This window comes from Amphibalanus amphitrite, unplaced genomic scaffold (assembly GCF_019059575.1).
Source record: "Amphibalanus amphitrite isolate SeventyFive unplaced genomic scaffold, NRLGWU_Aamphi_draft 000094F_arrow, whole genome shotgun sequence".
Classification (NCBI taxonomy): Eukaryota; Metazoa; Arthropoda; class Thecostraca; order Balanomorpha; family Balanidae; genus Amphibalanus; species Amphibalanus amphitrite.
In genome coordinates, this window is record NW_024881590.1 from 414,800 (window position 1) to 442,565 (window position 27,766).

Consider the following 27,766-nt stretch of genomic DNA (forward strand, 5'->3'; position numbering starts at 1 on the left):
TTTATTTTGTGGCTTGTTTTCCGAGATTACACACTTTTGGCTTCATAAGCCCATTTCAGAGTCTTCATTAGATGTTAGAGCGAGACACCGTGCTGATGTGACTAACCGACTGGTGTGACATCGCGGCTAGCCCGTTCCGTGATACAGCAGGCCTCGCTGGGTAGGACAGGCCATTTAGCTGCCCAAACGGCCACTGCCATCGGAGCTACCATCACCAGTCTCTAGGGTGGGGATACGTAAGCACATACCTCTGGAACCAAAAGCACAACTCAGGAAAATAAATACGCCTCTTAACGTCTTGCTTTAGAAGTTAGATATCACCTTTACCTAATCCACTGCGGACTACCGCCGCGCTGTATGCGGTGACAACAGTTGCAACTCACGCCCACATAAAATGCGCTGTGTCTGACGACCTTGAGACCGAATATATCCCAATCATATCCCATTGAACGCTCCAACGTCCATGACGTGAACACACGCCGCGCTTGTCGAGTGTCACTGGACGCCTAAACAGAGTGATGTGGGCGGGAGGTGGAGTGGTAAAAAACTGACGGACGGGAGACAGAGTGTTTGGATGGCCGACAGAGTGTCGAGAGTGGGCGGTAGAGTGGTGAGTGAGAGCGGTAGGTAGAGTGGCGAGAGTAAGTGGCAGAGGGATGGTGGTGGAGAGCGGAGTGGTGGCAAAGAAGCGAGAGTGAAGGGAGAGAAGCGAGAGCAGAAGACAGAGTGGTGAGAGCGGACAACAGAGTGGCGAGAGCGGAGAACAGAACAGCGAGAGCGGAGGGCAGAGTGGTGAGATCAGCGGCAGAGTGGCGAGCGCCGAGAGCACAGTGGCGGCGCCGGGGCCCGGTGTCCCGACGGCTATTTTGGGCCGCCCCGCCGGCCGGCCGCTCAGTTGATACATAGTTGGTGGGTGAGACTGCCGGCGGGCTGACGTTCCGAGTCGCCGCTCGGAGTATCGCAGAGAGCTGGGGGTCGTCCGCTGCAGTCTTCTACCCCAAAGAGACGACTGACGGCGGTTAGCCTCCACCGGAGGTAGCAGGTGCCGCCGCCCGCTTCGCCTCGCCTCGGACACTCAGCAAAGGAGTGGACACTACACACAGGTGAGCTCGCCTGGGGAGCCGCCCCGCCCCTCAGCCGCACGTTTTGTTCTGCGGTTGACGGTATCATTTGTGTCTCCAGTCCTTGTCCTCCCAGCTCCATCCCACCAGCCGAAAGTTCGTTCTGCGGCTGTGCCTGTGTCTTTGTGAACTACCAATTGGAACGATCATTTTCACTACCGACTCGGGCCCCCGTGTCCGTGCATTCCCGTGGTTGATTGTATGATCCGTCACGCGAACGGTCTGTGACGCCGCATTCCGTCAGGCTCCGCACTGGCCGGACTGTGTCTGTGTCGGCTGGGTCTCTTAGAGTCCACAGGCTCAGTCCTGTCCCGGTGACGAACCAACTTTGTGTTCCACCAGCTCAGGATGAGGTGTATCACCGAGAGGAGCTGGGTCTGCTGCTCGCTGGCGCTGCTGGCCTGTGTGGGAACCAGCGCCGCCGCCGCCGCCAACCCTCTGGTCCTCTTCATCGTCGATGGGTGAGTGTGCCGTGCCGTGAGGGTGTCTGTATTGTCTAATGCCCTTTGCTATTACGGAAGAATGACGCAGCTATGGCCACGGCCTTGGCATCGAGTACATTTTTATCGCAGCCTTTAGCTGACAGTTAGAAATGCGCATCGTCTCTGCGGCATGATAAGTCCAGCATAGTGACCGTGAATCCTTTGATTCCGGTGCACATGTATTCATAGTATTTCATTGTTCAATATCCATCTATAGCTGCTCTATATTACCTATATACGGCGCTTACCATTGGGTGTAAATGGTGTGAGTCGTGAGAATATACCTACGCATCTTCCTGCTGCCAGGTTCCGCTGGGACTACCAGAAGCTGCTGCCACTGGGACACAAGGGCAGTCTGCACATGATAGAAAAGGAGGGAGTACGTGCGAAAAGGGTCTACCCCATCTTCCCTTCAGTGTCGTACGCCAGCTGGACGTCCATAGCGACAGGTGAGCCCGAGATCTACCCCATCCTGCCCATCTTCTTTCGTATATTCCTATTCATCTTATAATGTGCCAGCTGAACCTTTAGTTGAGCGGGACATTGCCGTTCAATGTTCTTAGCTTGTAGCATGGAAGCACGGGAGGGTAAGGCGTCTTTACGTACGAACTACGGCTGAATTTATTGTCCGTAATATACCTGACTTTTCCAGCGAAGCTATGCTGCAAACTGGTGTCATTTTTTGGATTGTGGCACATCATGCTGAACCTTCGGGCTGCATCCAGCTTTGCGCCCTCATTTCGACAGTTCCAACGTCGCTCCTAACTCAGTTCCAAATTCTAGCCTTGCGTATCTGAACTGACTGCTGAAGTGCTGAGGCATGCGTGTGTATAGGAGCAATCCAAACGTCTGGCCATGACTGGCAGCTATCCAAGGTCGGTTCGGTGGAGCCACTGAGGCTGACACGTCTGTCCGGCCTTTGTGAGCGCTCCACGCGAGTCGAGTGGCCGACAGCCTGGCATGTCCCGGATCGCTGAACGGCCATTAGAAACAGGATCCACCGGGATGACTGTCGACTGAATGGTCATTAGGAACGGGAGTCTTCCGCTGCTCTGGTATACTAAACAGCCGTTAAGAATTACGGGAGTCACCCGGCGCTGGCTGCTTACGGGAGCACAGCGGTGTGGTGGTTTTGGCTGTACCTCGAAGCACCGTTGAAGGTGTGTGTGTTTTTCTGGCAGACTGGAAGTGATTGGCTACGTTTCTGCAACTTAACGTTCGGCCGGCCCACTTGGGCTGTTGACTTTCCACTCACTTATTTGGGCTTGTGTGTTTGCCACTCTCTCGCTCTTTAAACTCTACTCGAGGACATGGATGAAGTTACGAGAAGAAGTCAGGCCCAAGTCTTTATCAAGATAAGTCTTTATCTGTTCTCAGAAGTGCGTTCCAGACAGTCGCGATTTTCGGAGTTTCATCCGTCTGTTTGGCCATCCGGACCTCATACGCCGGCTACCGCTGTGTGGCTGATGAGTTGCCATTTTAACCGTGCCACCATGTTGTCTGTTTGTGTATGCCGTGAGCCTGAGCATCAGAAAGGCGACTGCTGAGTAACCGTTTCTGATCGTACCTGCCAGACTGCCAGGGCGCCTTCTGGTCTGTAATAACAGGATTCTGCCAGCATGCGGCGAATGAGTTATCGTTTCTCCGCAGCGTTGTCCGTATCATTCCCTTCTCTTCGACAGGCCGCTGGGCAGAGACGCATGGCATCGTCGGCAACAACATGTGGGACGACCAGCTGGGTGTGTTCACCCTGTTCAACCGCACTCTGACGGGCCAGCCGGGCTGGTGGGCGGCCGGATCAGACCCCATCTGGGTCACATCGACCCAGCAGGGTGTCAAGACCGCCGTCATCGGCTTCTCCAGGTGAGACGATTCGCACAACGGCTGTCTGACCTGGAGACGGGTCTCAGCGCTGACAACGACTGAGAGACTCGTGTGCATGTTTGTCCAATGCAATGGAAAACGCCTTGTTTACAAATACACAGGCGCTAGATAATGCACATCACCGCCCCCAGGCATGGTGAGAGGTGAGGTAGGCTGTGAAGGGAAACTATTAACGGTAGGTTGTTTGAAATTTGTCAATCCATCTGTTAGCTGTGGCTCACAATGTCTGCAGCGCTGGTTAGGCTGGGGGATCTGCCGTGCAAAAGCGAAACCGATTACGTTCGGGTGACCTCTGGCCTGAGGTAATGACCCTTCACTTGACGTAATGTTTTTGCCTTTGCACGGCAAGATTGGTTCTTGTGTGTAAGACCTGACGTCAGTGCCGCACATTTTGTATATGACGTGTTATCAGGTATGTCGGAGGTATACCTATGACATAGCTATATCAACGGCGTTACCGCTGTGGCGTGCGTGACATCATCGAATACACTCAATGAAGACGTCACTTGTCGGCTGTCGGCGTGATATGTGTGACTTTTGACGTGAACCATATCGTCGATATTCATGTGACGTGGACTCAGTTGCCGATATTTGTGACGTGTGACATGTCTGATGTCGTCGTTACGGGTGTGACACCTGACATGTCGTCGCTATGTGACGTGGCCTGTCGGCCATTTTTTACGTGTGCGATGTCGTTCGTCGTTACATTACAGGTGTGACGTAGCGGTGAGCGGGGTAAAACCGGCCTACTGCAGTCCGTTCGAGAAGTTCCACGGCCTCCAGACCATCAAAGACCACCTGGCACTGGCCATTGACAAGATTGACCGCGGCTTCAAGTTTGTCATTGTGAGTTGTATGGTCTTGTAGGGCTTGTGGGCTGCTGAATGCAGGAATCCTGGACACTTTTGATGATAGGCGGTCTTAGTATGTCGAGAAGTGTGTAAATGATAAAAACAAATGCCATTGGATGACTTTTCTGTCTATTGCCACTATAGATCAAATGTCTCCTAACTTCACCACTCACTTCCTCGTAATGGGTCATGTAACCACTAACCAGCCAGGGTAGTGATCAAGCAATCATATTGGTAAGTCATATTTAAGACCAGCGATGTGCAACCAAAAATCCTGTTTCTCTACAGGTCTATGCAGAGCACATTGACTCGGTGGGGCACAAATACGGCCCCAGCGGATCGAAGATGCAGCAAGCCATGGTGGAACTGGATAAAGAACTCAGTGTATTCTTCAAGGAGCTGGACCAGAGGAAGAAATTAGACAAGGTAAGAAAATTTTCTACGTCATGCATAAGCAAATCTCCTATTTCATTAGGTCTTCTCAAAAGGGGCAGCTGCCTCACAAAAAAACATCTAACCGGCAGCTGCGCGACAGACCCTCCTAGGCACCGAACAGTTGTTCAACGAGCCGTTACTTCACGACCTCATACCTGACTAAATTGAACTGAACTGAGCTAAACTGGCCAATACGTTGAGCAATGGTCTCCGGCTTTTCGGACCACTGCCTCACGACTGAGTCGCTGCCTGTCTGGGGACAGCCAGCAGCGGCACCTTCCTGTCCTTCGGCGTCGTCAGGAAGGCATCGGGATCGAGCGGCATCGGGTGCGGTGGCGTCTCCGGCGCCGGCTTCAGCGTGAGCTCCCGTAGCACCGAGACCAGTGCCACTTTGGCCTCGAACAGGGCGAACCGCATGGCGATGCAGTTGCGCGGCCCGTTGCCGAACGGGATGTAGGCGCACGGGTGGCGCTTCTCCTTCTCCTCTGGCAGGAAGCGGTCCGGGTCGAACTGCAGCGGGTCCGGGTACAGCTCCGGGTCACGGTGCATAGCGAACACAGGCATGTAGACTAGCGTTCCCGCAGGGATTTGGATGTCCGTGTCTGGCAGCGTGTACTCCTTGGCGCAGACGCGCTCCATGCGAGTAGCCGGCGGGTAGAGGCGCAGCGTCTCCGAGATCACCCGGTCTAGGTACGGCATGTCCTGGATGGCCTCGTAGGTGAGGCCTCCGTGGCGCTCCAGGGCCTCGTCGATCTCCTGCTGAACACGCTCCTGTATCTCCTGGTCCAGCGCTAGGCAGAAGCCAGCGAACGTTAGCAGCATGGACGTGGTATCGTAGCCAGCGACGAGGAATAGCGAAGACTGCGCCACGATGCTGCTGTCAGAGAGGATGCGCTTGCCATCCTTGTCCTTGGTATCCATCAGCAGTTGGAGGAAATCTCGCGTGGCGCTAGGGTTCTTCTCGCGATAGGCGATGGTCTTCATAACGACGTCTGCGAAGAAAGCGCCTACCTTGAGGCCGTAGTCGGGGAACCATCTCGCGATGCTGTATGGCAGGAACGTTTCGGCAACGAAGCGCAGCATCATGATTGGAGGAAAGTTGGTGAACTTGGCCGCATTCTTGGCGAACTGACTGTTGGGATCAACGAACGAGTTGCAGTCGACACCGAACGCGCAAGCCGCGATGTTGTCCATGGTGAAGCGTCCGAAGGCATCCTTGATTTCCACCTGTCCTTCCTCCTTCATCTGCTTTTGCAAGTACTTCGTCAGGTTCTGTGCGTTGTCCAACGTCAACTGGTGCATCGCCTTCAGTTTGCTGGCGGAGAAGGTAGGCGACATGACGGCACGAGTCTCTTTCCATTCGGCTCCCTTCAGGAGAATCAGTGTCTCCTTCCAAAAGTCCGTCCCCAAATGATCGCGTTGATTGGGGAAGTGCTCGAAGTCCTTGATGGTGATAGCACGAATCAGGTCCGGATCTCCAACGAACAGAACCGGCTGCTGCAGTTCGAGGAACCCGCAGAACTTCTTTCCGCCGTGTTCGTTGTACAGCCAGCTCTCGAACTCGGTGACTGCCGAGAAAGGCGATCCATACTCGGTGCCCCAGGGCAGGCGTGGCTTTGGGCCGGGCACTCCGCGCGACTTCCAGAAGTCCAACCGCTTGCTGATGCTGTAGTACGCCCATGCGGCCAGCACGGCAATCACTGTCAGAGGAATTGGCGAGATAAGCCACCGGAGCACCGCCAGCGGCGCCGTTACCAGCCAGCCCAGCATGGCTTCACTGACTCCGCAGTCCGCACCTCTCTTATGAAGGCACTGCTGGGATCACTCGTCACACGATCAGTCTCGTGGGATCACTTCCTCTTCAGTCCTCGGCCGGCACTGTCGCTGTTTGGGCGCCGCCTCCCGCGTGGCTGGCCTCAGCGGTAAATAACAGTCGGCGCCGCCTTGCGTCCAATGGCGCAATACATAGCGAGCGAGTGACCTTGGCTCCGCAGAGGAGCCGCGCGCATGCGCTGTCTGTCCCACCCTCCCCCACATTCGGAGCGTCATGCTGACAGGGCGAGAGGAGAGGCGTATTCGGTAATGCGAAGAGGAACCTGAATAAATATGAATTAATCTGCATACTGCATTGAGCAACTCTATGCATAACTGCCTTTTCTTGAACTTTGATCCTTGTGACTTTTATGGCTTTATTTGTTAATGACAAGCTTGCTCACAGATAACAGGGGCATTCCACGATAGATCGTACCACTTTTTTCCAATTTGACACCCTCATCTCTCGGAATTTGACGAGAATTGGTCTCAGGGGTAATCAGGGGCTCTGAATCCACCTGTAGCAATTTCAGGCTTATCAGATAAGTATTTTTTGAGTTATGGTGTATAACATTTTTTGGATCTTGCCTTGCAGCGCTAAGTTTGGCGGGCTGTAACTCTAAGACGGATTATTCAAATGCCAAATGTTATATAACATTGAACTTGCAATGAAACAGAGATTAATATGTATTTTTGAAATTTCGAAAAATACGCTATTTTTGATATATGACATATTAAGTTTTCTTTCATTTGTATTTTTTTGGACTTTGGGACCAAATTTTTTTGAATTTTTATTTCTTTAAAAAAAAATATTTGGCTCATTGTTAGCAAATATGCAAAAAATTAGGCAGGTGTTCTTTCTATAAATGTATTTATTTTACGTCACGATAACGGTTTCAAATAGTGATTACGGGAGGGGAGCTTACAAATGGCGTGGTATGGCTGCCTAGTGACATCACGGGTTACTGAAATTTCAATTGAAGTCTGAGTCATCTGAAAAAAGTGAAAAGAGGGTTCATCCAACCCTCTTTCCTATAAGCGCGAGGGTCAAAAAGGCTGTTTGGTTCTGACATTGTTTTGGACGCCAACGACCATAGCTGTCCGAGATGAAAGTTACAGGACGCATACATGGTGTCCTCCAGAGGTCTCACAGCTTGTATATCTGGGAATTTTTAAGGTTACGTGAGGTCAGGTCGGTCACGTGACATCACTGTTATAAGTCAATGGGGAAATATAAAAACTGTTATTTTGGCGCCGAGAATGATCTAAAACTATCTCACGTACATGGTATCGTGATTTCATGCACTTCTTGCTAAGTCCAATGCTTTTCTTTTGCATTGGTAACCTTGCGTGACGTCATTTATGACGTCACTAGGGTCGTACGAGTTTTTCGTCAATAACTCCCGATCAAATGGTGCTAGAGAGTCGGGAAAGCCACCAATGGACTCGGGAAGACCTTCCGAATCGAATGATATGCCATATGATACCCTTTGCCCAGCTTCGTGGCCTGAGGGGCTCTGACCTGACCTTGATCCGCGGTCAACTACTTAAGTTGACCTCACCCTAGCAAAAAGTATACCATTCGATGCACCTGAGCTAGGCGAACACAATGATGCCAAAATCGCGGCTCTGCGGCCATTTTTTGCGAAGTTATTTGCTAAAAACCGAACCCGTAACTTCAGTCACTTGACCTGACCTCAGACGCTACCGGTTGAATTGAGACCTTAAAATCGGGTACCAATCGCTGCGAATTGTAATGGCACACACGCTCGTTTTTTCCGCGAGGCTCTAGCTCTATTAGAAGCGAAACGGCGTGCTGGGGTCGTATCAACCCCTCCGAAACCCATTTTGTTTGCGGGAAAATGAGGATTTTATAGAAAGAACACCTTTCTAATTTTTTGCATGTCGATTTGCAATGACATGAAGTTTATTTTGAAAAAATAAAAATTTGAAAAATTTTGGTCCCAAAGGTCATTAGAGGCAAATGAAAAAAGATTAAGGTTTTTGCTCAACAATGAAAATTTTTCTTTGGAATTTTTAAATGGTAATATTAATTTTTGATTCATCGCAAGCTTAGTGTTGTTTACTGTTTGTTGGTAGCTTAACCCGTTCTTGAGTTATAGGCCATCAAACTCACCGTTACAAACCGAAGTTAAAAAAATGTAATGCAATATAACTCAAAAAGTTTTGATCTGAGAAGTCTGATATTTTGCCAGGCGTCTTTGGGGCCTATGATTACCCCTAGGACGGATTTTCATTAGAATCTGAGAGATGAGGGTGACGGGCCTGGTACGATCTATCGTGGAATGCCCCAACAGTAACCTCGTTCACCGGAGCGATATGGATCGGAGTCCGGCTGATTTAGATATTCGAAACGGCGACATACCTAACTGTTCGTTGTGTAGGCTAGCGCTTTACAAATTGTTTCCAGTCGGCAGCGCTGGCAAGGTAATAATGTTTTGACTTTAGCAGTTATGTTGAACTTGGGCTGATCCTGGAATGTCGTTTTCTTTTTACCCAAATAAATGTAGGCAATATTTTCGGCATATACCTATTCGGCACCTATGGCATATACCTATTCGGCATACCTTTGGCAGTGCATGACACCTCTATTTGTCCTAAATATTTTTTTTTTTTTACCAGACCTGACAGTGACGTTATACTTAGCACCGACCCGCCGACCACATTTCGGTAACCTGATCAGACCTGCCTGCCGATCTGATCATCCGGCCCGACCGCGGCAGGTGAACTTTGTCATGGTCGGTGACCACGGCATGACTGAGGTGGGGGCTCATGTGGACACCAACTTCCTCTACCTGGACCTGTACCTGTCTCCGCTGCTGGCCGAGCGCATCATCGACCGTGGCGCCTACACCCAGATCATACCGCGAGCCTCCACACGGGAGCAGGTGCGTAAAACCGAGAGACAGGCGCCTACTGCACCCGCCTTCACCCGCCAACACGTAGATCATACCTCACGCGACCACTCGGCAGCAGGTGCGTAAAAACCGAGGGACCGGGGCCCACACCCAGATCATGCAGCGCGCCTCCACACAGCGGCAGGTGCGTGAGGACCAAGAAACCGAGCTGTCGTATTTCGTAACGTGCATAATGCATGTGTCTTATGTGCAAGAGATTACATTTAACTTCACTGCCAAATTTGTTTCAAATCCAGCGAACATCGCCTAAAAATGTAAGGGCAATATTATTCAGATTTGAGGGCGGCATTTTCATCCCCAATATTTCCTTACGACCCACTGCTGGTATTTTCCCCAGATTCTGAACGAGCTGGCCAGTATGCCCAATGTGACCGTGTATACTCGGGACGAGTTTCCCACCGAGTGGCACTACGCCACCCACTCACGTATTCCGGAGATTTTGGTACTGGCCGACCCAGGTGAGCGCCTCCCCCCCCCCCTCTCTCTCTCTCTCTCTCTCTCTCTCTTTCTCTTTCTCTTTCTCTTTCTCTCTCTCTCTCTCTCTCTCTCTCTCTCTCTCTCTCTCTCTCTCTCTCTCTCTCTCTCTCTCTCTCTCTCTCTCTCTCTCTCTCTCTCTCTCTTCTCTCAACGCTTTGGCAGCTTTGATTTTTGGTGAGTTAGTGTGAATACAACGTCCTCTATCAGTCACTTCACCTTCAAATACCAATTGCCACCGGCCGGCTCCTTTCGCGTTACTTAACCTCACTTAGTTCCCTAGTAACTCAATGAATGGTGCTGGATGAGCCCCTCAGGCCTCGCCGGTACCGTTCTCCTTCCGTTCCGTTCGCGCTATCCGTCCGTTCCGTTGTTTTTTTCGCTCCACTGTCGTTCTCGCTCCCTTCTGATCTCGCTATAATTCGTTCTTTTTATCTCCGTTCGTTCTGGTTTTGTGCTCGCTACCTTTTGTTCTCGTTCTCCGTTCCTTTTTCACTATCCATTTCGTTCTGTTCTCATTCCAGGAAGTGTGATCGTGGGCACCCAGACAGACAACATGCTGCCCCGGGATCTGCCCGGCGCCTGGGACGGCACCCGTGGCATCCACGGCTACACGCGAAACATGACCGACATGGCCACTGTGTTCTACGCCAGGGGACCCGGTGGGTATCCGTCGATGTTACATCTTCGTGTGAATGAGGTATGAGAGCTTTTTTGAGTGCACCGTGTATGGTTCACTCTTGACCTGGTTCTGTTAACTGAGCACTGAGCAGTGACCATTCTACCTTTGACTCCACGTAGGGTTCCGGAGGAACTACACACAGGATCCGATGGAGCTGGTGGACATATACCAGGTGCTGGCTCACCAGCTGGACATCGAGCCGCGGCCCCACAACGGCACCTGGGCCACCGTCAGGCACATGTTCTCTCCGGCTCCCGCCCTCCGACCTGCGCTAGGTGGCGCCGCGCTGCTGGCACAGGCTGCGCTAGCGGCGCTGGCCGCTGCGAGGGTGGGGACCTGGGTGTAGGTGGCGCGGCGAGTGTTCGTCGGGTGCGGTCACTGGTCAGCGAATCCAGCCGAGGCTATGGCCACATTGGCCCAGATGAATGTGTTTACTGCGTCTATGCTGCTAGCATATTTGGGAAAAATAGATCATATCATAGACTACTACATCTGGTTCATGATTAAATGAATTGCAGTATGGAACTAGGAATGATAGAAAACGATGCAATTACCGTTGAAGCAGGATGCTTCTTACATTGCTTGCGTCGTGCAGTGAAGTTTGATAATCGTGCCTTATCGGTTTACCAGGAATGAGACGGACCGAGGGTTGAACTGGATGTCCTACATGACTATCCGATAAGCAGTCCGCTAAACTCATCTGTGCACGATTGCATTGTCAATGCCCCTATTTACCTGTCATATGCTTGTCACTAATTTTATGCATATCACAAGGTGCAAAGCTCACTGTGCCATGAGCTGCGTTCGTGACAAGACTGGTGACTAACAAAATGTTCAATGAGTGTTCTGAGATTATGTGTTTATGGGATATAATAAACGGTGCCTATGTTGCATGCACTTGGTACCTCGGGCTCCGTCACCTCAACGACCCGATCTCTGTCGAGAAGCATGCATTGCGTTATTAAATTACTTATTAGAATTCCGTGGGGCCTCTATTTTTGGATGAAATAAAGTAACTTGAATTAGTGCTTTCATAAATATAAGAAGCAACGCACAAGGTCGCTAAGGAAAATTACTAGGGGTTCTTCGTCGTTTGTTTTTACATTCCGGGAATTAGAAATAAATTAACCCGCGCCCTGCTGGGGGGGGGGGTGTTTGAACACCCCCCCTTGTGGTTTTTTGCGAATATCTCAAAAACGGCGGCGCTCCGCGCCGCCGTTTTTGGTACACCTTATCATACATCAATTCTACACATGTTGTGAAAATTTCAGACCAAGGTCATTCAAGGTCAGGTCACCAGGTCACTTGAAGTGACCTCACCTCATAAAAACTTTCAATGTCTGTCATAGCTACACCGAGTGACTGATCGCTTTGAAACTTTCAGCGATTGCTGAGAGCAATAGCATGTACAAAATGTATATCTCAGAATTTTGATATCGATGACCTAAGGTCAGGTCAATTTTGCGACCTCCCCATTATAAGTCAATGGGAGAAAATTGAAATGCGCCTCTTTTGGATGAAAGACATTATAAACACTCCCAAACACCGAATTACAAGTGGTTTAGACACACTGAACTTGAAAATGGTGTCCGTGACCCTTGTTTATGCCCTTAGGTCATCTTAGGTCACGAATGGTATCTAACAGTTTTTCGCAAATAACTTCTGATAGAGGCATGCTAGAGCGATGAAAACGCCTTAGATGTGTTCAGCTCGATGATACGGATCGACCGATATGCAACATGACCCTTTCCGGTCAGGTCATGACCTTGACCTGAGGTCAAATTTTCAAGTTGACCTTTCAAGGTCAAGTCATAGTTCATTCGATGCGTCTTGACGAGAGGAACACGATGCCGGTAAAAGTAAGCTCGTACAAGGCTTGGGTCAAAAGTTATTGCAGAAAAACTGTTTTCAAAAAAATCGGCTATTTTTGCAGTTTTTGCCCCCTGCAGGCAAAACCGTTGACGTTAGGTCAAATCTGAGAGAATTACTCAGAAAGGGCGTTAATAGGGCTATCGAATGCGCTTTTCCGCGGCGCTGTAGCTCTATTGGTTCCCGAGTTATGCGTTGGCTTCTTGGAAATTTTCGACATTCGACCTGGAAATTGGCGAAATTTTGCCTTCAATGACCTCTGGTGACCTGACCTTTGACCTGACCAAAAAATTGACCGAAGTGATTTCGTCATTATTTTTGACGCTCTTTCGAACGCCGCCTTCCGCGTATCGCTACGTGGCCCAGGAGCCGAGTTACAAGGGGGGGTGTTCAAACACCCCCCCCCCCCCCAGCAGGGCGTGGAAATCCAGGACCCCCAGCAGGGCGCGGGTTAAACGAGCGACTAGCAGCGCACTTAACATCAAGTAACAACAGAATAGCTCACACGCCTTGGCTTACACTTCAGGTAAGGAAGCGGGTTGTGTCGACAGAACGCGTACTGCGCAGCGCCCTCCTCTCGGCACGGGAGGGCGAGTCACTCGATGGGTGTGTCAATCGGACCTCCCTTTTCCCGGCCTTTCCACGTGTCTCTGCGGTGGGTGTGTCGATCGCACACTCTTCTGGAGGACAGTACCCATCCTCTTATTTACGCACCGCCGAGCGCCCTGGTGTCTGACGTCAGTGAACCGGACCGTACCGGATCTTATGACATATCGCTTATGTAAATATGCCAATCATAAAATCATAGAAGTATGCTCCCGATTTCATGTGGCAATTTTCTTTCAAACATTTTTTTGGGAGTTGGACTTCCCACTGGCACTGCCTCACCAAGCCCGTTACGAAATGCGGAATATTAAAAAAAGATAAATTGGGTATGAGGATGAAGCCTTGGAATAAAGCATTGCTTGTGCTTCGATATAATACCCGGAGAGCCAGCTGCCCTTCGGAGACCCAGTGATCACCTTCCAGTGAGTACTAAGGCTTCCGTCCGGCTGTTGCCAGCTTATTGCACAGACGTCCCACCCGACACCGAACAGACGCTCTGCAGACATGGACCCGCTCGGACTGATGTCCCGCAGGGCTCGGGGTGGTGGTGTCACCGGCTACGGCAGGGCCAAGGTCCAGCGGAGCAACAGCAGCCCCCGGTGCTCTGTGCATGTTCCGTGCATACAGTGCACACAGCCTGACTGCTGCACTCTGTGCTCCCTGTACTGTCCGACAGCCGACTCCTGTGCAAAGTCCACCGCCAGGACGGCCTTTGGACGCTGCTGGCACGCGCACGCACACGTGAGCTCATGCGTTATGCGTTATCGGTGCATCGCTGGGTCCAAAGGTCGCTAGAAGTGACAAACGCATATACATTCTCACGAACAGGAAATTTCCACTAATGATGCAGGATTCAGGTAGGTATTTCCAGACTGAGAATAGACACTAGACAGACAGGTGTTTAAAGCTCACTTGGCTTCTGCAGTCACCCTGCAGACAGAAGGGAATCAGACGGGAGCTCCGGAATTACACGTCTGCCAAGCCCGGTGCCGTGACAGTGCAAGCAATTACCTACAGCACTATTAAATATTCCAGCGTTTCTTTGCCGGGATTTTATTTCGAGGGATGCTTGCAGCCGACATAATAATCATGTGTAACAATTAAATAAGAAATACAATTATTTATGCAATTATTTATTACAATTATTAATATATTATTTATTTACAATTATTTATTAACTTACCAAAACATAGCTGCAAAAATTTTATTTGCCTTAGCAAATAAGACTTGCATTTACGCATGTAATTAGCAGTCGAGCCCTGTGCACTTGTAATTGGCACACAGCTGAACAGAGGCGGATCCAGCTCAGAGTTTTTTTTTGGGGGGGGGGGCAAACCATAACAATTTATCGATTCTTTCCATGCATCGTCCATAGGCGTAATGTTAAAATTATGCTATTTGGGGGGGGGCAAATGCCCATTTTGCCCCCCCCCCTGGATCCGCCACTGCAGCTGTAGCCTCCAAACATACAGCACGGATCAAATATGCTTGATAGTTGACATATGCGGCGGAACGGGGAGGGCACCGGGGCACCGTGCCCCCCTTTGATTTTGGTTTTTTAACATTAGCCCTATTGGGCGTTGCATGGAAAGAATGGGACCAAAAGTCGGTAGTGCCCCCCCCCCCTTAATTGAGGGTGTTCCGCCGCTACTGATAGTTGATACAGTCTGCTCTGGATAATATGGTCCGTCTGCTCGATATAGTCGATACCGTACGGTCCTTCCGATCGATACCGTGTGGTCCGTATGCTCGATGCCGTGTGTTCCGTGTGCTCGATACCGTATGGTCCTTCGACCGTTAGCTCGATGCCGTCATATGGCTCGTCTGCTCTAACTACATGATCCATATCGCGCATCCGTATATTGCATGATCCGTCTGCTCGATACTGTGACCGTATGGGCCGTCTACTCGATATTGTAAGTTGTAACCGTTTGGTCCGTCTGCTGGATACTGGAACCGTATGGCCCGTTTGCTCGATACTGTAACCGTGTGTTACTTGTGTCTGCTCTGCCTGATACCATTTGCTCGATACTAGTGGTGCCAATTTCATGAAATTTCAATTCCAATTCCGATCCAATTCCAAGAAATTGCCAAGTAAATTTCCAATTTTGTCCAAAGCGGGGGCTATTCCAATTTTTAACGATTTTTGCATTTTTTTGCGTAAATTTTAAAAGTGTTTAAAAGCGTTTTAAAGGCCTCCGTTTTAAAATTTTAAATTTTAAAGGCCTTGTGTTCCGATTAATTTCCAAAAAATGTTAAGAATTCCGTCCAAATTCCAAATTGGAATTGGACAAAAATTGGAATTCCAAGAAAAGAAATTCCGATTGGCACCAATACTCGATACCGTATACCGGGTATAGTATGTTCGACTATGCCCGCTGTAACGTTAGTCCTATACCCGACTATACCCGTTAGTCCGTCCGCTCCCGGACCCATCGTCCTTGTTCTCGCCGTCCCTCTGGCCTTCACATTCCCGTTTCGCCCTGAGGCCTCTTGCACCAAAATCCTCTTGCACCAATGCCTGGATTATTTTGCATCGTATACCCAGTCCAAGTCTCAAATGTAACAATTTGCGTGCAAAATTTAGCAAGCACGTGTAAGATTATGTATTGGGCTATTGCAAACAAATTTACCACCGTTAAATTAGCTTATCCTGAAACCGGTTTTTCGATTTTACCTAGCTAGGTAGTTTGGTGCAAGAGGCCTCTGTTTGTATTTTGCTGGCTGCTGCGTAGACGTCGTTACACTTACTGCGCAGTTTATTTGCTAATGTGATACGGGCTTATCCATAGTCATGTGGCCCATTTTCTCTTCCTAGTTGTTCCATATACACCTTGCTGAAACTTCGATATGGCCGTTGCAGCGAATATAACTTACGAAGAACGAATAACCAGCCGCTCATGTTATGATTACATTTTGTAATACAAACAAAACTTCCGTCTTGACCAAACCTCTAGCTGTCGGCTAGCAACCGATACCCTTCTCCTGCCCCGATGTGTACCAGTTCTGCGTAGATATGCCTACGCCACTAGCCCACTTGTCGGGCAGTGAACCAATCACCGGAAAACGAATGCCGGGTGCGTCGTCCTTTCGCCTCTCGGCGCCCGTTATCGCTGAGGCGGTTCCGTTCTGCTGTCCCCATTCGTTCCGAGACCATCGACCTCTGATGTAACATTCCACTGTGCATCTGTTACATAATGGTTTCTATTTGGGGGGTGATACACACTTTTTTATCGCTGTAGACGGTAGACCGCTTTCACATGAAAGCGATGGCCATCGGCTAGACACCATATGATGAGCTTCGTTATGCCACGGTGGGCATTGCTTTGGCATGGTGCTTGTGGCGTCCATCAGAAAGTGCTAGTTTATTGGTGGGAGCCTTTGGGTTCTTTTACCATGGCAGGCTCGAGCCCATGGGAAGCCGAGCGGAAGCGGTCACGTCCAGCGCCCAGCGTCGGTGCCTCCGGCTATATCGGTTCGCGTACGCAGCGCGTTATATAACATCACACCACGTGTCGGAATCGACTACGAGCCGGACCCGGCCCCACACTGCAGCCCGCCGGCGTCGACGATAGCCTTGACGGAGGGGGGAGGGAGGGGCACGCCTCCCGCGACAGCCAATGGGAGCCTGCGCGCGCCGCCCCAAGGTCGCAGCTCCGCCATGAGTGACGTCAAAGGGGCGGCGCCCGTGAAGCAGAAGCTGTCTGGAGGCCCCCACGGGTGGATCGTACCTGCCAACTCCCGATTTCGGTGAGTTTTACGGCCGATTGGTGGGGTTTGGTAGACTTGTTTGATATTTTTGTTGAGGGTCCGTGAATAGGGGGAGAGACGCGCTTTTCACCAATGTTCTATGGGGACTGTTCCATGGGCGGACCCTTTGAACCCGAGGCGCGGGGTCAATGGGTACGTTCGATAGAGCTGCTATTGTCCTGCAGCCGGATCGAGGGCGATGGGCCCTGGCATGCCGTTGGAGGCACAGAATACGAGAGCTGTGCATCAATGGTTAACCGGACGGGAAGCCTGTTATTGAAAAGCAGCATAAAACAGAATGGATTTTATTTTTTGATGGTCTCCGTCGCTCGCTGAGATGCTTTATCTAAAGCTGTTATTTTTCAGTGATTGATACCGTGGCAAATCGTGACCAATGACTATTCATTCGTATAATTTGTCGAGCATTTCAACGTGACGAAAGCTCGAACCAAATAACGACACATCAAAATTTAGGTATACCTACCGGCTACCAATATTTCCCCGGCAGGCGCGAACAAGAAATGGAAGTGGATGCTCGAAAAATATCTTAATTTATTTTGCAAGAATTGCTGTCATGGTGATTCGAATAAATTTCGATAAATGCCTCAACACTTCCGTCTCGTAAGACAGATGTGTCTTCTCTATGACTTGGGTTTTGTCAACGTGGAAAAGGGTTCCTTTGCCTTTCAACCGCTCCACCCATACGGCATGCCTAATCTATACCCTTTACTTACCTTCCTTTACAATTCTTAATTAATTATTACCTATTGTAGGTAATCTAGATTACGATGCGGCCATTCTTCTTTTCAGTTACGCACCGGCACTTCTCGATAGGTTCGATACAATTTATAGTTTGATATGATTTTAAATTAACCTTTGCTTTGTTTCAAAGCCACCTATTCATTCATTCGGATTTAATTTCCTTAAAGACGTTAACACTCTTCGGCACTAAATTGCTTTGTTGCGAAAATAAAATAATGTTATTGTTATGTTAAATGTTAGATGTTAAACGACAAACAAAATAGCTGAGTTATTACAACTCACTACAGTAAACAGCATTGCGTTACGCCACCATGACGTTAGGTACTGGCGCCTTAGTAAAGTAATCTTGCTGGCGCCATCCCCATGGGCGCCGTTCCGGATGGAACAGCTCTCGGAAATGGCGCGTGCGGCTGGGAAGCGGCAGCTCGGGCGCCGCGGGGCCAGGAGGTACGACCCTCAGCCCGTCTGAAGGTTACAGCAGTGTCCCGAGGACTCAGCGCAGACCGCAGGAGACATACACAGACGGACACAGCCCCGCCCCCCGCGCGCCTAGCTCCCGCGCGCCCCCCGGCACGAGGTCATGAGTCACGTGCACGACCTCGATAGAACACCCGGGAAGAGGAAGTACTCGGCGCGAGCACATGCAGCGGCAATGAATGTGATGTCTGAGCGCTGCGATTTAGGAAAATTCCAGAGTGCTACGTTATTTTTATGTTGTCTTTAAAAAGGCCTAAAAACGAAGTTTTAAATTTTGATGAGTGTAGAATTTTTAATGTTTGTTTGTTTTGATCTGTAAATGCTAGAGTTGCAAAATTTCCCTACCGCACTACCGGCATGCCGGTAATTTTTCACTACCGCAGGTTTTTTCGTGGTATCTGGCATGTCTTGCCGGTAGCATGCCGGTATTTTTGATTTTGCACAAAAAATTAAAAATTATCAGCATATGATTCAAACTTTGGACACTAAGAGGCTATTGAATTGTAATAAGTTGGACAATGGTTGGCTGTTGGGTGGGGCGGTTACTGAAATTGCCAAAATGTGGCATCTGATGTAGGGGTAAGCCAGAATCAAGAATGCAGGTTTTTTAGTATGCCGGTAATTTGGCGGTTTTTTTTGCTTGGGGCGTGGTAGCATGCCGGTATCCCAGAAAATGTTTGTGGGGCGGGGCGGTGCCGGTAGCAGCCCATTGGGAAAACTTTGCAACTCTAGTAAATGCCAGTTGTATATACCTAATCTCGAAGGCGTTGACAAATGCTAGGTCTCATAAGCAAAAGGTAATATTTTCGTTACGCCTTTTTCGTGGTCTTGTGATTCACAATGAGCATATTCTTTTCCAAACTTGTCGTTCATCTGAGCGAGCGATCTGAGCGTATTTCATCAGCAATATCCTGTCGGATGGTCTATGTAGTTAGTGGTCTGTCAGCTGGTGATGTCATTTGTTTTATTTACACACTTCTGGTCAGAACTGGTCTGGAGCTGGACATCTGAGGCTACAAAAACTTGACGAAACCCTGTGGTGTCGAAAACTTAACAATAGCTGTAAACAAATGGCACATGTTATATTAACTCACATTTCAGTTTATTCGATGCTTCGTGAATAGGTATAACCGCCATTCAAATACAACTTGTCGAAAACTCAAAATCAAAACTCAACATCAAACTGGGCCCTCTGTCAACAACGAACCTTCAAGCTGTGCGGTGAGCCTCGTTTTCCACGTTTCATACATGGGTGCCCGGCGCCCGCCGTCTTCGTGTTCCCCGCTCCTTGCGTCTGTTCGGTCCGGCTGAGACGGGCCACCCGAAATTGACGGGCGCAATTACCCCCGCTGGACTGTCGGTCTGTATTGTAAAGTGTAAACAAGTCTGCAGTCGAGCCGCCAGCGAGCGACCTTCGGACTACAAGGCCAAGAACGGCGGGCTCATTGTTCGCACGGGCTGTATCTGTGGCGAGCAGTGTTCACTTCGCAGCATATAGTTATGGTCGGCAGAAAACGCCCAAACATCAGTCATCAAAATTCAAAGTATGTAGACAAAAAGTAATGTGAATCTCGAGTAAAGCAGCCACCGAATTCATCCGATGAAACGCAGGGGTGGGCCACATGTGATCCTTTACCTAATATTTCTATGGAGGAATGCACGTGGAGAACGATACAAAATAGCGAAACAAATTATAAGGTGTAGGACCTGTATGTTACTAAAAAATTATAAACCAACTTTTTATCATAGTCAGTAAATAGGAGAAATTGAAGGACAGTAGAAAAGCAAATAATGTAAACATGAACTGCAATAATCACAAAAAACGCTGCCAAATTTCTGTTTCGTAATTTTTTTCTGTTTGAAGTAGTCTGTAAACTGTTTGACCTTCTTTTCTTATGGGGACGGTCGTCCAGAAACTGATAGTCATGCTACGCGCACAGTGCCTCGGATGAGTCTGAGCAGGGTTGTATACGACTCAATCAATAGCAATCAATTCAATCGCGACAAATTTGGGAAACCAATCAAATCAATCAAGTCAGAGCAGTTTTCGGGAATTGATTCAATCGACTCAAACGCGACAATGAAAGGAATCAATCAACTCAATCAAACGACTCAAACCAAGACATACATTAGGTTTTTTGCCCCACCAACTTGGAAAAGTGTCCATAGCAGCCTGGTGTACCTACCTACCTACAGAAGAAACATAAAAATATTGTCATTTGAAATTATAAATTGCCATGCCATTCAAACTTTCTATGTAATAAGGAAGGATACCTAGTGATGGACAGGTGGATCATGATATTGAGTTTCAATGGGTAGAATTGGAGCAGAAGTTTCATTTAATGGGTGCAAAATAACCCAGTAGTTGACTCGCCCATTAACCCAAATCACCACCTTTCACCTAAAAGTTGTCAATTTAATTTTGGCCATATTCCAGCTAAGTCATCAGGCCATCTAACCCCATGTAAAGCCCGTCTGTCTCTTATGTGAGTTATGCGGAGCTCTTCTGAAATGAATCCTGAACATAATGAACCTAGCTAGGTTTCATGCCACACTGACACCATATGAAAGTGTTGAAAATGTGCTACAAATTTGACAACTTCATTAGGTATGCTTTATGAAGACAGCAGGAGAGCAGGTAGGTACCTACTTACCTGCCTAGATGTGTCACTGGCTACCAACAGTACCAACGAAGGTAGATACCTAGGTACCTGTGAGGTAGGTCTATCATTCCTTCCTTTCCTCATCAATATAGCCGGTGATAAATCTGGTACATTTATGAAATAAAGTTGATAAATTGCAGTAGGAAACAAAGAAAACGTTTTGCCAATAAATATGCTAAGCTTTTATAAATCCTTATTCTACGTCATTTGATTTTTTTAATAAGATGACGTCATTGATTATCATGTTGTATGGTAGATCATCATAAAATAAATCGGTTGTAGAACACCAATTTCGTTTTAATTATTATTTCATTTGAAATAAAACCACTTAATAATATTCGGTAAACTATTTTAAGGAAAATAAAATATATTAAATATGTTATGCTTAGGCTCCCAGAAGAAAAGGATCAACAAACGTTCTGCTGCAAATTAAACAATGCAGCAAATTAGCTATTAATTAGGTACGTAGTAGACGTAATTAGCGAGACGAAAACGGTGCTTTTGTTTCAGTTATTTTTGTAGGGGTTTCATATATTTATAGAGTTCAGTGGGTTGTTTCTTGAGGAGATGTGGTCGTGGAGATGTGAATTATTAATTAATCACACTTTATTAGTATATAGGGCCTTGCACTTTATCATCTGGATTAAAAAAAGTTTCCTGCCGAATGCAGAAAGGTAGGTAGGTGCATCGCCAGGTTCTATCACCAGGATAATAGGATTGGAGCATGTTATTGCAGTTGAAAGTCAAAGTTGGCTGTTCATGTTTAGGCCCTGTTCTTTAGTTGGCCATCTACCCCATATTGCAGTTGTGATGACAAGCAGTTTTCAGTGTAGTTTTGTGATCTTTGATGTCATCAATTGGTGTCATTATTTTTCGTCAACTAAAAGTTATTTGAACTTTCCATTCAATCCACTCAATCATACGAGTCACTCTAATTTTCGGGAATCAAATCAGTCAACCAGTCGCTAAAGTCAAACGAGTCAGTCAACCAGTCATCTCGAAAAGTCAATCGACTCAATCCAATCAACTCAAAATACGCGTTGAAACAAATCAATCAATTCAATCGACTTGATTGGTATACAACCCTGAGTCTGAGATCCGTTTACCTTTCCTTATCTGCTTCCCCTCCTGAGTTTATATTCTAAGGTCATTTAGAAGAGTTGGTACCTAGTACCTACGTATCTGCAGCGCTACATTGAATCAATAAACAGCCACAAATCAAAGTTTGCTCTTCCGTTGGTAACTTCTGGTAACCACACCTTGCCATATCGTCGTTATAGCCGCCCCATTCTAACCAGGCTCAACTAAGCAATTTTTGAGCGATGCGCTGTCTTCGACAAAAACACAAAATGCGTCGTATTCCTTTGTCGCAGTCTCCCCGCTGCAAAAGTCGTATCGTCGCGCAAAGAAGTGCGCATCAGCAGCTCTCTCCGGGTCCACCCTCTGTTTCTCCCGGTCCCCGTTCCCTCTGTTGTGGAGTGCCGTTCCAAACGACCCCCGCCCCCGGCGCCACTGTGTGCTGCGGAGTGCGACGTGCTGCGGGAGCTGCCTCCCTGCCGCCTGCGGGCCTCCCCGCGGTCTGCGGGGCGTCACGGGCGCCTGGCCCACCCGGAACCGAGCCGTAATGACCGGCCAGGTGCGTGTTTGTGTTGGAGCGGGGCCCGGCGCGGCGTCAACAGGGGTCCCCTGCGCAGTGCGCACCCGGCCTCTGTGAGAACTGAGAACCACCGCCACTGCCGCGGGCAGACCAGCCGCCTCGAGTGGTGGAAGTGGGCCCATTAGCGGCAAATTAGGGCGCAGTCGGCGTGGAAATCAAAACAACTGAATACTGATACGAAACAAAGAGTCACAAGTCTTTTGGTTTGGACTGGTTGTCGATGATATCGTACTGTCATGGAAGGGATGACACGTGATAACAATGTTCAGTTATCCAATGAAATGAAACAGTCCCAGAGCCTGGTTTTATTTGGACCGAGTCTCCAAGGCTCATTGCGGCCGTTCCTTTGTTCATATCCCTGGCCAGTCCTCGGCGCCTCACCACAAAGGTGCTCACTCGGTGCTCGCTGCATCTCATCCCAGCCCGTCCGCAGCGGCCCCCACCCGATTACGTCATCCGCTGACGTCAGTGATGGGTCGGCTGCAGATCGGCACGGGGTGACAGTGCTCACTGGTGGCTGTTTGTGCCGGCCCCGTCCTGCTGCTGACGTCTGTCCAAATGTGCAGCGGTCAATCCGGCTCCTTAGAAATGTGTATATTGGCAAAAATCAACAGATGACGCATAAAGATCAGTGCTGAGCGATAGGAATTGTGTAACTTATTTTGCGGCTAAGGGGTGTGCTGGTCAGTGTTTTCGGCATTATGTTTAATGGGAATGTCAAATCATCAATACCAGTAGTTTTTTTTTGTCCAGCACTTAGTTTCTGTCACATATCCTGTTCACGATAAGTGAAAAATAGCCCTACTGACCTCACACTACATAATTCGAAAACTGGCTTTAAATTTGAAAGAAATTAGGTATGTGAGCCATCATGTCAACAACTTTCTCGATTTAAAATGACCGTATGCGCTGGAAAACAAGAGACAATAACTAAATAAACGAAAAACATGCGTTCATGCGCGTCCATAATCATCGGTGTAATCTATGCAGTACTTACATAGGTATAAAAGCCTTATCAAGTTGTGTCCTTCGGTCTATAAATCTCATAGGTATTAACTGTCCGAACATTTTGAAATGCTCGGACACTTGGGCCTGTTTAGAAAAAAAGACGCAAGGTTATGCGTGCTTTTTTTTTTACTTTCATTCCTTGTGTCGTATCCTACAAGAGTTGAGGATTTGACACAATATGAAATCACGTCATCGGTAACTGATTTAAGTAGTTATTTTCAACTAACACATATGCCTACACCTGTATAGCCACGCAACAAGTCTTCCCTCGAGACTCTGAGCAATGGGCATACCAAAGCGAAAAAGAAAACTTCAACCTCGCCCCAGGTCCCAACACACTGTTTTGTGTTCCTTCTTTCAGACCCGTGGAGTGTGAATACATGACGTAAGCCACAATAATACGTGCACGTGAGTCCAATGTCACGTTTATGGGATCCGCGTAACGGAGGGCGTGTTTGGTTTACGACCTTTGACCTTTCCGGTCATCAGAGGCCAACTAAGCGATTCTCGCGGCGCTCTCGTCCGGTCCCGCGGAGGACCAGGCGTTACATAACGTGTTATGTTACCAGGGGCTTGAGGGATGGGACAGTCCTCTGACACCATGTGGTCCATTGTCAATGTCAATCAAAACGGATTAGGTCAATTACCATGTGAGAGATTCCAGAAAAGGGACCATGCCGCAGCAGGATTCATCATCTTGTATCCTTCTAAAATTGTTCTCTTTCCTTGCCATCCATTGAGTAATTTTGGCGTTTCAAGCTCACAAGTTGAAGTATGAACTACGTTTAATGAACACCTCATCGCTACGTCTAACATCTAATAAGTCGTAGAGCTGGAAGGGTCTGTGGTTCTCTAGACGACAGCGCAATACGCCACATATTGTGACATCGAAGGTGTTTTCTTGGACTTTGTGCAGAGCACACGGCGGAGTTCTCCTGCGCTTGCTAATCCCCGTGTGGTGTTTACGCTTTCGACAGACATGTTTGTGTAAACGCTGACCTCGCATATGTGATATCTGTGTTTTGAACGAGTCACATTTATTTCCTTTATTTCATATCGCATGAGTCTCTTTGTACTTGAGATTGGATATTGGATAGTGTTGTGAGTGGATAACACTACAGTGTGTTTTATACCAACATTTGATATACAGGGTTGGGCAGATAAATTGGGACAAAATACATATTTGCATTTAGAACGCCGTAGCTTAGAAATTTGTAACATAGGCATTTCAAATTTGGATCACATATTGTCACACCAATTTTACACATTTTTACCATATATGGTCACCGTAGTCCACCTGCATCAGTCCTTATCGGTGCCTGGACTGGCCGCACGCGCGGCGAGATCTCCCGTCTGAAATGGCTCGTAAATGTAGCCAACTGGCACTGCTGAGGCTCACCACTGTCATATGGGGACGTTCGTTAGGCTCACCCGCAAAAACGCCCCAGCAACCAGAACTTTTGTGGGCTGAGGTTTAATGAGGAAGGGGGCATTTTCCCTTGGGTACAGTTTGCGGGATCCTCCGTTTCAGGAGATTTTGTATTTAATTTACTGTATGCCGGGGAGCTGACTCCTCGAAGAGCATCACTCCATGCAGGATGTTGCCTTCTTTCATCTTGTTGATTCGAACTGCCGGAATAATGGTTAGGTACCCTGTAATGGCGAACCCCCTCCCGGTTCCGTAAAATAAGGGGGCCCCACGTGACCGTCATGGAAGTCACCGAGTGGAATACCATCACCGATGTCTGCTGCATGCTTTTTGGAACTAAGATCACGTCTTCTGGGCTGGTTGCGATGTTACATGGTGTTTGCGGTTGTTCATATGTTCGGTTATGGGGATACCGTCGTCGAAAAAGACCTGTACGTGCTTGCTCGCTTCTGTAAGCCCTTCAAGAGGAAACAATTTTTTTTTAACGTCACAGCTGCTTCAACATCTATGTTGACAGGTTGATATGCATCAGTGCATAAGAGTACATGTTTGAGGTGCTGGTATATCGCTTTCTCATGGCGCGGCTACCTTCGTTGTAAGCTCGCGCCACTGTTTTCGCGAGGATCCTCTGATTTAAAGGGACCCTCCCACCTTCAAAAAAGTTAATGAATTGGCATAAAAGTGATGTAGCGTGAATCACAAAGAGCGAAAATGAACATCTACCAAATTTTACCGGAAAATATTCAACCGTTTTCGAGATATAAGACTTTTATTTTTGTTTACTTTTTGGGAACTACGCTGTTTCTATGACGTCACATAAAGGTTTTATTTACGTCGGCATTTGGAAGCAATAATTTGGTATCAAAGTGCGACAAATATTGCGCGAATGATGCGTTTATCTTATCAAGGTCAATATATGATGGCCAACAAAGGATTCCAGGACAATTCTTCTTATGGCATTTTTTCGTATCGCAATTCTTCGTCTGCAAATCTTCGTCAGGGCATTTATTCGTATCGCATTACTTTGTCTCGCATCAGGGTATATGAAAATCGGCTCGCATTTCTTCTTCAACGCAAATATATGCAAGAGTAAGCATTGATGGACAAATAAATGCACCGACGAAGATTTGTAGACGAAGAAATGCGGACGAAGAAATGTCATGCGAGGACTCGTTCGTGTACCATGACATTTATGTGATTTCAAAGTCAAGGTTCACAGCTGATCTGCTAAATCAAGCCAAGAATCCAAACTATCAAAAAACTATAAATATTTGTTTGTCTGTCACAGAGGTCTCAAGCAATATAAGGTTGACATATGTTGAATCAAAAATCTACTGCCACAACTCACATCTCCTGCCTTAGTTTATCATTGTTGTTTTAACTTGCTTTCAAGAGAAACAGAAGCCAGTATCTGATATCACTTCACATGATTGTTTCAAGATCTGAGTTCAAATGGAATTAAAAGCAAGATCAAGATGAAACAGGGATTATTGCTGTTAAAGTAGTTTGGCCATGATACAACAGGCACATAAATCATTAGCCAAATCAAATACTGGTTGGTTTGTCAAGATGTTTGTTGTCTGTCGTCTGTCGAGCTGCTATGAACACTGAACGCTCTCACTCTTACTTTAAAGAGAGTAGTTTAAGTTGAATGGTAGTGAGCTGTAATTAGACAAAGCAGCTATTCAGTGCTCACATCAAGCCAGGCTAGGAAATGGCATCAACTGTGGTGGGAGGAAGCAGGTTCGGCAGGCCTATGTTGTAAACTTCTGTTTTGTCTTGTGTTTGATCAACTGATGTTTTCTGCTCTGTTTTGTGCAGTGATAGTAGCAGGTAACTGCATGCTTGTCAAATTATGTGAATAAACGAATTCATAACATTGCATTTTTCTCTCCATGCAAGGAACAAGTAAGATGTTGTAGAAAATGTAATAGAGGGCTGCATTGCTGATTTCATGCACTTTATCAGAGCTTTATTTAGAATTGCTTTCCTGAAAGCTACACACATGACACAGGCCACAGCACTGAAATTCACAATGTCATAGCTTTTGGCAGAAAAAAAGAAGACTTGCCTAGGTAAAATTGGCTGAAAGTATGGCAGAGCAGGTCTTGATGCGTATGCCCAATGCCCATCCGTGTGCTTGCCGAAGCCGAACTGACTGCAACACATTAACTCTGACCCACCATGGTGGCTGGCATATCCTGAACTTTCACCACTCTAAACAAGACAACTTTCAGTCCTCAGCATTGTATTAAAACACTGTACATGGCAGTTGACACTCAAAATTTGTTTCAGTGCCATCCACGGACAACATCAGTCGCCATTCACCAGGCCAGTAAAAACAGAATAGATAATAGCTTCAAACCCATGTAGAGTTACTAGGTCTGCACCTCAAAACAAAATCCAGGTGACATTCACCACGCCAGTAAAAAAACAGGTAGGTACTTAGGTAACGTAACAGCTTCAAATCTGGTAACATGTTGGTCGGACTTAACACTACCATATGTACATGGAATAATATGATACCAAACAATAGTGCAACCATTCTGGACAACAAAAGTGTATGATAAAATTAATTTAGAATACTTTGTCAGCATGATTTACGAGCACAGGCAGGTGTTACCTACCAGCCTTCTCAATGCTCGTAAAACCAACATTGTAGTTTTGATTTTACCTTACATGATAACACACTTGGCTGCAATGGCACATTTAATTTAACACTGTGAAAAGACCAGTTATAACCACATCACAAGCACAATTGCACCTCATGCCGACATCCTTTTCCAAAGACAGTCAGCAGCGTCTTTCGTCAAAACTGGAAGATCAATCCCCTTTCAACTGTTAACATCAAAAATATTTCGTCAT

At 47.7% G+C, this 27,766-nt stretch overlaps 3 protein-coding genes across 3 annotated transcripts in view; 2 read left to right on the forward strand and 1 right to left on the reverse strand.

The window, feature by feature from the left end:
• The first annotated feature begins 442 nt into the window (after positions 1-442).
• Positions 443-11,571, forward strand: LOC122380273 (glycerophosphocholine cholinephosphodiesterase ENPP6-like). The gene is made up of 10 exons (XM_043363307.1): positions 443-1,103; positions 1,464-1,582; positions 1,910-2,052; positions 3,286-3,466; positions 4,201-4,333; positions 4,627-4,764; positions 9,330-9,494; positions 9,862-9,982; positions 10,523-10,660; positions 10,800-11,571. Exons 2-10 carry the CDS (start codon positions 1,470-1,472, stop codon positions 11,024-11,026), a joined length of 1,359 nt encoding a protein of 452 aa, XP_043219242.1. The 5' UTR covers positions 443-1,103; positions 1,464-1,469; the 3' UTR covers positions 11,027-11,571.
• Positions 4,700-6,742, reverse strand: LOC122380272 (cytochrome P450 3A31-like). Its single transcript, XM_043363306.1, has one exon. It carries the CDS (start codon positions 6,541-6,543, stop codon positions 5,005-5,007), a length of 1,539 nt encoding a protein of 512 aa, XP_043219241.1. The 5' UTR covers positions 6,544-6,742; the 3' UTR covers positions 4,700-5,004.
• Positions 11,572-16,678: 5,107 nt separating the features above from the next.
• The window catches only part of LOC122380274, a 31,700-nt gene continuing 20,612 nt past the window's right edge, over positions 16,679-27,766 (forward strand). The window contains exon 1 of the mRNA XM_043363308.1: positions 16,679-16,905. The gene's annotated coding sequence lies outside the window, so the exon portion shown is untranslated. The remainder of the gene's footprint in view (positions 16,906-27,766) is intronic.

What these genes read in the sequence shown, in the direction of transcription:
- LOC122380273 (XM_043363307.1), top strand. Translation starts at nt 1,470, where the DNA reads ATGAGGTGTATCACCGAGAGGAGCTGGGTCTGCTGCTCGCTGGCGCTG. An exon ending in CTGGACGTCCATAGCGACAG is followed by an intron (nt 2,053 to 3,285) that starts GTGAGCCCGAGA and finishes TCTCTTCGACAG; the next exon opens with GCCGCTGGGCAGAGACGCAT. An exon ending in GCGGCTTCAAGTTTGTCATT is followed by an intron (nt 4,334 to 4,626) that starts GTGAGTTGTATG and finishes GTTTCTCTACAG; the next exon opens with GTCTATGCAGAGCACATTGA.
- LOC122380272 (XM_043363306.1), bottom strand. Translation starts at nt 6,543, where the DNA reads ATGCTGGGCTGGCTGGTAACGGCGCCGCTGGCGGTGCTCCGGTGGCTT.